This window comes from Amblyomma americanum, chromosome 4 (assembly GCF_052857255.1).
Source record: "Amblyomma americanum isolate KBUSLIRL-KWMA chromosome 4, ASM5285725v1, whole genome shotgun sequence".
Lineage (NCBI taxonomy): Eukaryota > Metazoa > Arthropoda > Arachnida > Ixodida > Ixodidae > Amblyomma > Amblyomma americanum.
This window is the reverse complement of record NC_135500.1, coordinates 11,604,988-11,615,661: the sequence shown is the minus strand read 5'-3', so window position 1 is coordinate 11,615,661 and position 10,674 is coordinate 11,604,988. Positions and strand designations below refer to the sequence as shown.

Sequence of the window (10,674 nt, the reverse complement as noted above, 5' to 3'; positions counted from 1 at the left end):
TTATTTCACCAACTCCCGTCTTGGCAGCTGCTGACAGTATGAATAAATGAATAAATAACAAAAATAAGGGCCAAGTTACGCACAGGGTGGACCCTCGCTGCCCGGAAAGTCAGAAAATAATGAAGTGAAACGACAGGATAGGTGGGAGAGAGAGGATAGGAAAGAAAAGTGTGGAGAGTGGGGCAGGAAATGGAAAGTGGCTGATTTCCTCGGGCGGGTCAATCCGGGGGTACCGTTTCTGGGAAGCGGGGGCCAAAGTGGAGTGTTGCTTCTGCCGGGGGGCCTTTAAGGTCCAAACACTCGGCGTCTGCTCAGCCACCAGGATTCCCTTTTCCCCAGACACGGCAAAGCCACACACAGCCTAAGCGTGGGTGCTGGGGTACGCAGTGGCGCACTACTCACCAACATCCCCCTAGGGGGGGTGCCCCTGCGGGCTACCGTGAGCACATGCCAGGCTGCTTGACTCAAGGTTGGCATCAAAAGTCGGGCCAGCCTTAAGCCCTGACGTTTAGCCAGCCGTCTCTCAAAGCAGATGGCCCCATGTGGAGGCTACCTACACCGCCGGGCTATATTTACCACGGTACGGAACCACTGGGCTTTAGTGTTATTCATGGCAGTTGGCGAAGTTTTTTTTGTGGTTTAATATCGCAGTATATAAATCAATTGTCCTTGGATCAGCGTTATTAACAAGCTCTTTTGGTTCAAAGCGATCATCAAAGTTTCGCTTGTTATGGCGCAAGTTTAGATGCAGAAAGGCAACCATGCGGGAGGGCGCGTACGCTTAAACATGTGCTGCTTTCATTAGTTCTTTTGGGAATTCGGCGCGACCGTGCTGCAAGGTAAGCCTGCACCTGAAAATTAATTGTACTTGTGCGCCTGAGTGGTAGATTAGCTTGTGAACTATTTTGTTTGCTCGTAACGGTTTTTTCCCCGCTCTGGTATGATGCAACAACGGGTGATCGCCCGTGGGCGCCTGAGCGTCTAGCGCTTGCTTCATTAAGGCGCAATATCTTTTCGAACGGGAGCAGCGGTGACATATTACATGTCACCGCTTTATGGCGGCGGCGGCTGTGTACTCCGACTTAGCCGCGCCAGCATCCGAAGATACCAGTTTGGCCGCCGAGAAGGTCCTTCTTTTATGACGGCGCCAGCCGCTTCTGTGACATTAGACGATGCAGCGTTGCGCAAAAATCATGGATGTGCTCTTCAGTGCGTAGGTGCAGTGGACAGGCAGGCGCCGTTCAGCAGTTTGTGCTATCGTTCTGCCGTTGCGCGTAGCGAAGGGTTGCAGAAATTTCGACCACCTGGAGTTCTTTAACGTGCACTGACATCGCACAGTACACGGCCTCTAGAATTTCGTCTCCACCGAAATTCGACCGCCGCGGCCGGGATCGAACTCGCGTCCTTCGGGCCAGCAGCCGAGTGCCATAACCACTCAACCACCGTGGCGGCTTTGTAAATATGAAATTAATTCATCTGAAGTATACTTTAATGTTAAAGGGAAGCTGAAACGGTTTTAAAATCACATGAAACGCTGCGGTTGGGAAGAAAGGACCTTGAAAGTCATGTGTGTAAATTTTTTCCCGATTCTGTCCGCAAACAGAGCTGCAATCACTTCTTAAAAACCCGCCGCCGGCACACCCTCGTCGCTTCCGGAAGCGCTGGGTGGGGGGACGGCAGAGAGGGAGAACTGGCGGAAGTGACGACATTCACGGAGAGTCGGCCGGCCGTCCGGATGCGCTTGCTTCGCTGCGGCCCGCGCTTTGGCGAACCACAGATCAAAGTAATCTTCTGCCTGTGCCGTTTACTTTCTCTCGTTCAGGCGTTTCGTGTAATGCGTGAAGCCTACATGTATATACACTAGTTTTGGCATGGCACTTCTTTCGAACAGCGCTCAGCACGCAGCTTGGTAGAATCCGTCGGTTGTTCTCCCCCAGCCTCTTCCACGTTCACCAGACAATCTGGTGGTGCGCGGCATGCCGAAACTGCCTGCACAAAATATGTGCATCAATATTTCTCTTTTGGTTATATTACTTTCTTACTTGTTTGTAAACTCTTTGCCTTTTCCAGCTGGTTCACATCCATGCTGAGCTAAGGGCACTTCCAGCACTGTCTTTAAGGCACACAGTCTTTTTTGAGCTCGTTACGCACTCTGTGCGTTTTTGCTTTTTCCTGATTGCTTGCACCTCATGGCAGCACAAGCAATTCTCTTAATCTGTCGTCACCGCGCAGCACACGCAGCTGCACCTAACTGAACAAAAAAGGGATTATATACTTGAGCAAAGCAAACATTTGCATTCATGAACGCTTGGTCATGGCTGATGATCGACGATAGCGCCAGAATTCATGCTAATTTGTCCTTGAGTCACAACGGCAAAGTTGTCGAGCCACGTTACGCATACTTCTATATCATCCACAAGTAATTCTGCTGTTTATCTCGATGCGCAACAGCAGCAACTATATATCGCAGCACACTAGTTTTGATGAGCAGCACCGCGAGCTCCGAAACGCAGCCGTAATTATTCTTCAAAAGCGTGTTCAGCACGCAAAAAAAAAGAACAACAACAACGCACGGGGGTAAGTGCAGAAGTTTCATGCTTGAACAGTAGCCCGAACATGCGACAGGAGGAAAGCGCACACGAGAGCTTCCTCCCGGTCGCCTCGTCTCTTCGCGCTGCAGTACAGCAGTGAACCCACTCCAACTCATCCAGTTTGGCATTCTTTTGTAGTTCTAAAAGGCCTTCGGGAGTAATTAGACAAGTAACTATAAATATATGAACAAACAAATGCTTTACCTCGCACGACTCGTGTAAGCGTGCCGGTGATCTGATTTAGACCATGTTTACAGGCGTTACAAGAAGTTGGTCAAGAAAAAAAAGAAACAGCGAGAAAAAGACGCAGGACCAGGAGAAGACACACACACACACTGTCGCCGTAAAGAAGTTGGTGGCCAGGCTTTTATGCAGCAGTGGTACACAGCAACGTTTCGGCACAATTTCCTTTTTTTTATTGGCACTTGCACATGCACCTACCCAAAAGATATGCACGTGCATGCACCTACTCAAAACATATGTATCAGTGAAGATTTGCCTTTCGTGTTACCCTGGTAGGACGTGAAAGGCCCATACTGGGTTAACGAAATTTCCGGCTTGCAGACAGCGATCGCCATGCGGTCGCTTCTCTATTAGCTTCTTATCCGGCGGTGGCACCAGTTTTCTCGTTATTCTGAGTTCTCAACGATTTCGGAATAGGTTTGCACGCGCTCGTCCAGGTTCCGACAGTCCGGCGGTTCCATGGTTACCCGGAAGCAGAGAATATGGGAATGCGTTGACTACTCCGGAGCCGACGCAGATATTGATAGCATAGAAAGCTGGGAAGCCCTGCTGCGCAGCGAAGAACCCGCTCGGCAGAAACAAGCCAATCCGCCTGGCGGCTGAGGCCGCGAAGAGATAAAATCTCTTGGTTAGCATTTAGTCACGGAGGCTCCGGCCCTCGCCCTCCAGGACTGCGTGCCGGGGGCGGTGAGTAGTAAGGGGTCTCCATTTCCGGTGGAAATAAAAGCTGAATTCATCCATCCATCCAGTCGAGATTTCCAACACGTGAAAATGTCGCGACTTGACTTTCGCTGCCCGCGCACTTCGCGGCGGCGTTGGTTTCGCCGCTCATAGTCCAGAATCGTCCTGTGTTCCTTGTTCCTGTGTCTCCGTCCTTTGCGCTGGTTTTCTTTCTGCAATCATGTACCGACTCGCCCAGCTCACCACTCTACTGAATTGGTTCCGCCGTTTTCTGAAGCTGCTGATGGCTCGAACATGCATGGTGAAAGTCCCAACTGTTCAACACTGCTTGAATTATCCATAATTTTCAAAATGTAGTCCTTAAAAGCCAGCTGAAGCAACGCGCTACGCAGCAACGCCTTCGGTGCCGGCCGGAGATCCCCGTGGATGACGTCACGATAGTCCCGGCCAATCGCGGGCAAGAGCGGTGTTCGCTCGGCGCCCTGAGGCGATGGGGCGCGTTTTCTTCTAAAAAACAGCTTCTTGCGTTTATTTCCGCTCTTTTTGAATGAGATATTCTTTTTAAGCGGACTAAAGCTATAAAATGACGTAGAGAACTCATTTTTTTTCGAAAAGTGCTTCAGCTTCCCTTTAACAAACGGGCAGTCTTTTTAATCATATTTGAAGCACACTTTTAGCTGCCGTAGAACAATCTAGTATTCGAAATCGCGTTTCGGGTAAAGACCTTTGCATGTTGGCTATGTACTGAAAGTGTACTTTCGCAAATACGACATTAATGTGTTCAAATTAAATACACTTAAATTCTAACGAATGAGCTGTCCGCGTAAAAGTGTTTGCAGCACACTTCAAGCTGCCGTTTAACCGTTAGTGCTCGAAATCGCGTTTCGGGAAATTACATGTTGGCAATGCATTTAAAGTGTACTTTCGTAAATACGAAATAAATTCGTGCATAGTATACTTCAATTCTAACAAATAGGTAGTCCGCGGGAGCATATTTGCAGTACATCTAAAGCTGCCGTGGAACAAACTAGGGCTCGAAATCACGTTTCCGGGAACAGTGAAAACTCTCCCTTTTCTGTCGTCCATTCGTTTAGGTTAAATTCTATCAGAAAGGCAATCCCCACTTATTTAAATTACGTGTGGACCGCGTGTTAGCATTATACCTGCAATGACGCCAAGCGCGCCTCATGGCCCGAACATGCCAGCGAAAAGGCCCCCGACAAGCAAGGCCGACCGGCTGCCATAGACGCCCATGTATTTGTTGGTTGACAGTTCGACTCCTGAGCGATGCCTGACGCAAGTTGCGACTAACAATTCGGTTCTAGAAAGACCGCAGGTTCGAACGCGACCACTCGACGACTGTGCGACAATTTGGGGGCCCACAGTCTGCGCAAAAAGCGCCTCACCGGGCAAGATAATGTATCTCCACTCGTAGGGTATATATTGTGACGAAAAAGACGAAGTTGGCAGTGACTCGAGACGGAGCGCGTGACCCGAGACGGAGCGCTGCCAACTTCGTTCCGTCTCGGGTCACTGCCAACTTCGTCTTCTTCGTCACACTACCCGACTGGTCCGGGAGCTTCAGTGCATGCGGGAGCCGTGGTCGTCGGCCGTGAGTTCTTGGTCTGCGTCGCCCGGCCGTGCCCCAGCCTTTCAGACCTGAACCGATCTCGCCGTTCTTCCCCTGCCCCGCCCGCCACCCAGACCACTCGACACGATGAAGGGAACCTGACTCAAGGACCCGACCCCACCGACCAGAGACGCTGCCCGCACGTGACGACACCGTTCCCCTGCCCATGCCGTTCGGCGCGTCCTGGGGCCCCGGCAGTCGGCTCCTGGTGACCTGCGGCCCGGAAGCTAAGCGGGCCAGCAATCATTCAGCCATGTCCTTCATCGTGGCGGCCAGCACCTCACCACTTTCTGCTTCCTGTCCCGCGATCCTCTGAAGCCCATCACCACTTCGCGCGTCTGTCACCCATCGGGACGATCGCTCGGTGGCCCCGGGTAGTGTGACGAAGAAGACGAAGTTGGCAGTGACCCGAGACGGAGCGCTCGCGCTTGGCCAGCCAGCCATTAAACCATCTCATTGTCATCAGTCATCTCGTCTCATTCTTCGGCTGGCCGTCACGTAACAATATAAGCCAAGCCAAGTATATCACACTTCTTGGAGCAGTTCCTGTTTGCTGATGTCACTTTCCGTCGGCATTTCCTTGTGTGGCGACATCATTCCCGTTCAGGCCCCGTCACGTGACCTTCCATTGTCATATACCTCTTGATGACAGCGCATTTTCTTTGGGATTGTCTGTCTTCTTATGCTGGGGGAGGGGGGGAAATCCGACGGTGCGGCCTGCTCGTGCCCCCCCCCCCCCTGCCACCGGATACGGGCCGGTGTAGTTTCGGCTACTAGGCTTTGTTCCGGTGCAACGCCAGTGGTGGGGATGGGGTGGCGGGGGCCCGTCCTCTGGGGATGCAAAACCCCATGGGAGTTTCATTTCATTTCATTTATTTAGCTTAAAGGCCCCTTTCGGGGTATTACATAAGGGGTGGGGTAATCAAAAATTGGTACATTTTTTCACGATGACATATGAAGTTCAATATTGGCGTTGAAGAGTGACGGGCAGGTGATAGCAGCAGCGGAGTGGGAGAGGCCGTTCCAGTCTGACGCGGCTCGTGGAAAGAAAGAGGTGGAGAAGGTTACAGTACGGGCACGTGGACGAGTAACTTGAAGGGGGTGACAGTGCGATGTGATATGCGCGGCGGAGGTGCGCAGATGTATGGTTCATGGCCGAGTGAGCTGTAATAAAATTTATGAAAAAGAGATAGGGTTGCGACGCGACGACGGCAAGAAAGGCTTCGTAAGTTGGACAGTGATTTCAGGGATGTCACACTGACCTCATATGAATATTGGGAGTGAATGAAACGGGCGGCGCGATTTTGCACGGCTTCAAGTGCATCGATTAGATATGCTTGATGGGGGCTCCAAATGGGGGTGCGTATTCTAGTTTTGGTCTTACCAATGATGTGTAAGCGAGTAATTTGACCTCTTTTGTTGCGTGACGTAAATGGCGCTTCAGATAGCCAAGGGTTCTGTTTGCAGATGAAATAACATTAGTAACATGTTCCCGCCAAGTTAGATCATGACACACAGTGATACCTAAGTATTTGTATGAATGAATGTGCTCTATTGGATTGTTAGAAATTCTATAGGAAAAGGACAACGGATTAAGTCTGCGGTGAAACGAAACAAGCTTGCATTTGTTAGGGTTAAGTGTCATTAGCCAATCATCGCTCCATTTTTCAATGCGGTTAAGATCATCCTGAAGGGCTTTTTGGTCGGAAGTGTTAGTTATTGAGTGGTAGATAACGCAGTCGTCAGCGAATAAACGGATATTGCATGATATGTGTTCTGGCAAGTCATTTATGTATATTAAGAAGAAAAGAGGACCTAGGACCGAGCCCTGAGGTACGCCTGAGGTTACGGGGGCAGAAGGGGATGACTGGTTGTTAACAGCAACTGACTGAAAGCGACACGTTAGAAATGCTTCAATCCATTTTAAGATGTTAGGATGCAAGTTCAGCTGCGAAAGTTTTAGCATCAAACGTCGGTGGGAAACCTTGTCGAAGGCTTTAGCAAAGTCTAAAAAAAATGCGTCAGTCTGGATTTTTAAGTCGAGGTTCGCATGCAGACCGTGAAGAAAGAGTGCTAATAGTGTGTTACAGGAATAGTTTTTGCGAAATCCATGTTGTGCAGGATGAAAGCATTTGTTACCATCCAGGAACTGCATGATTTCTGAGTAGATAATATGCTCCATGATTTTACACTGTACACTTGTGAGCGAGATAGGACGGTGATTTAATGGTGAATTTTTGTTACCGGTTTTGTAGACTGGAACGACCTTTCCCTTCTTCCAATCATCAGGTATGGTGCCTGTGGAAAGTGACTGAGCAAACAGTAACAATAAACATTCGGCAGAAATGCACTTTGTGTTTTTTAAAAGTTTAGAATTTATTTTGTCCATGCCTGCTGCAGATGAAAGTTTAATTTTATCTATTAAGGACATTATACCATTAGCAGAAACATTGGTTACAGGCATGGTGTGCGGAATGGTTGTAGGCAGAATAGGTAAGGGCGCATCGGGCTCGCTTGTGCAGACAGAGGAAAAAGCAACTGAAAAGATATTAGCACATTCAGTATCGCTAAATGGCTCTCCTGAATCTTTATTCCGGGTAACTGAATGCGTATTAGTAGGGTTTATAATTTGCCAGAACTTTTTTGTGTTACTTTTTAGGATTCTCGACAAGTCGTCGTGGTAAAAGTGTTGCTTAGCGTTTTTGACAGCTGATAAATACGAGCTCTCGGCGGCATAATAGTGGTCCCATGAGCAGGTGCTGTGATTGGCTTTAGCTGCGCGGAATAGGCGTTTCTTTTTATTTTCGAGTTTTTTCAGTGACTTCGAAAAGTAGTCTTCGGATGTATTTATCTGCCAGAGAGTTAAGCTTTTGTTTAAATATTGACCAGTTTTCCTGGATAGATCTGCTTTGAAAAGTTGCGTTAAAAGATGGAAAGAAGGCGTGCAGCTCGCTATTTATTGCTTCATAGTTGCCTTTATCGTACAGCCGGATTGTCTTTCCCGGACTGTGGCGAGGAATTAGTTTGAAATTAAAGACTGTCTGGATGACTTTATGGTCACTAATTTCCCGCAAGTAAGTCATGGAGGAGAAACTTTCAGGATGGCTTGTTATTACTAAATCTAAAATATTTGCAGTGTCGTTTACTACACGCGTAGGTTCTAGTACAAGTTGGGCAAGATTAAAATTCGAACAGATATCAAGAAATTCTCTTGTATCCGCTCGATTATCTATGGAGTGCACCGGGTTATGCCAGTTAATAGTCGGGTAATTAAAATCCCCGAAGAGGAGAATGTGAGCGTTGGGATACCGCGAGGTTAATCTAGACAAGGTTGCGTTCAGCTGGCGGCAAAAATGGGGAGTGTTGTGTGGCGGCCTGTAGCAGACACCCAGCAGCACGGAATGTGGTGCGGATCGCCAGATAAGCCAAATTAATTCAAGGTCGGATGAAATGTTTAAAGCAGTGCATGATAAGTGGTTGCTTGCCGCAATCAGAACACCACCACCACGTGCGTTTTTACGATCTGAACGAAAGAGAGAAAAATTAGGCAGATCAGCAAGCACCTCGCTATCACTAATGTCATTTGTTAGCCACGTTTCAGTTAATATAAGCAAGTTGCTATCAGATGATAACACCAGGTTTGACACGAGCTCTCGCTTCGGGATGAAACTGCGTATATTGGTAAAGATTGCCGAAAACGTAAGATTAGGACGAGGACATGTTTGGGGACGGTGTAGTGCCGACTTGCGTCGCCGTGGTGGCTAGAAGATTTCTTTTACTGTTTGCTCAGACTCATAAAAAAATAGCGTTTGGGGCCTATACGGAGGGTTTTGTACCGCAAAGAAAATTTAGTTGTTTTTGATTTGGCAAACGCGACAAGTTGCTTTCTTATATTTTGAACTCGGCGGGAGAAATCTTCACCAATGCTGAAATCAGTATCTTTTAGTTTGGGGCCATTTGAGAGGATCATTTGTTTAGTCTTAAAAGACGCAAACTTTATAATTATGGGACGCTGGCGTTCTGTGTTGTGACGCCCAAGACGGTGTGCACGTTCGATATCTTTACTATCTAACGACAAATCGAGCTGATCGGAGCAGTGGCGGATTATGACTTCTTCGGAATCGGCAAATGACTCGGATGGTGTAGGATCGAAAAGGCCGTAAAAAATCAGATTGCATCTTCGTGAGCGGTTTTCGGCGTCATCAAATCGGGCTTCCAGATCCCGCACCAGTTGAGTAGCCTTTTCTGTGTTGCATTGCATACATTCGACATCTGTTTTCAAAGTAGCCAGGTTCTGGTAGTGGCTCTCTAAATCGGCAATCCTCTGAATTAGATCTGTAATGGTTTTCTCTGTAGTTGTTAACTTGTTTTTGATGTCTTGGACGTCACTAATTATTGTAGCCTGACCTGAGGACAACTTCTTCAATTCAGCAAGTACTGCCTCTGCACTGGCAGGTCCCGGATTCGTTTCTATGTCCCCGGACAATAGTAGCAAGATGCGAATCGTTTCAAAACATTCAATAGCAACATCGACACAACACTGTAGGCTCGGAAGCTGCACCAGGCAGTAATTACTAGTTTTCTTAGTTGATAAGGCGTATGGGTTACTGACCTGCATTATGAGCAGAAGCGGATTAGTGGTCTGCTTCATGGTACAGCCACCAAGCCCACAGAGCGCAGCCGGTAATTGCCGCTCTTTTATACACGGTGTGCCAGGTGCCGTCGATGACGATGGGTGTGTCCAAGGTTCCGGAAGTGTCCAGGGTTCCAGCGATGACGCTGGCAGGTTTGAAGCGCTGATGGCGTTGAGACAACGGACATGCGTATCACTGCAGGGGTACCCAGGCAGGTCTGACGGCGCGCATTCCACCCCAGCCGAAACCAGGGCGGGAAGCAGCGCGTGTGTGACGACTGCTGCGAGCACCTGCATTATGAGCAGAAGCGGATTAGTGGTGTGCTTCATGGTACAGCCACCAAGCCCACCAAGCAGCGACTCCCAAGCGACTGTGTGGGCCAGTCGCGCACGTGAGGTCCGATGCCTGTGCGGAGGCAGGCCTGGTTTCACAATCAGGTTGGACTCACGGAATTTGGCTCGAAAGCATACGAAAGTCAGAAAGCCTCTGCACGCGGCGGCGTGCGTGGCTACCGGCTGGCGCGTCGGTTTCTGGTCACGGAGAGGCCAGGTCCGCGCGGGGGTTTTCAGCAGAAGGGCTCCTCGGGAGCGATGTCCTCGGGGAAGCAGTCAGGGATGGCTGACCGCGGGACGCCGAGGTACAGGGGACCTTAGTACGACCGATGCGAAAACCGTCGATGTTGTGTAGTAGCGGTGGAGTAGGCCCGGGTCATCTCACCCTCGGCCAGGTTCTTGGCTTGTGGCCCGGTCATCCCGGCCCTCAGTAGGTGTGGAGCAAGCTAGGGGAGGAAATAAGTGCAAGGTTGGTTGGTTGGAAGCACAGGTGGGTCCCCGGGAGGCTAATTTCCATTGGCTGGATCCACCACACATACTTCCGGAGTCTGAAAAACTGTGAA

The 10,674-nt window shown here is 49.3% G+C and overlaps 1 protein-coding gene across 1 annotated transcript; it reads right to left on the bottom strand.

The window, feature by feature from the left end:
- Positions 1–8,920: 8,920 nt before the first annotated feature.
- Positions 8,921–10,075, bottom strand: LOC144127737 (uncharacterized). The gene has a single exon (XM_077660636.1). The coding sequence runs from the start codon at positions 10,073–10,075 to the stop codon at positions 8,921–8,923; it is 1,155 nt and encodes a 384-aa protein (XP_077516762.1).
- Positions 10,076–10,674: the final 599 nt, after the last annotated feature.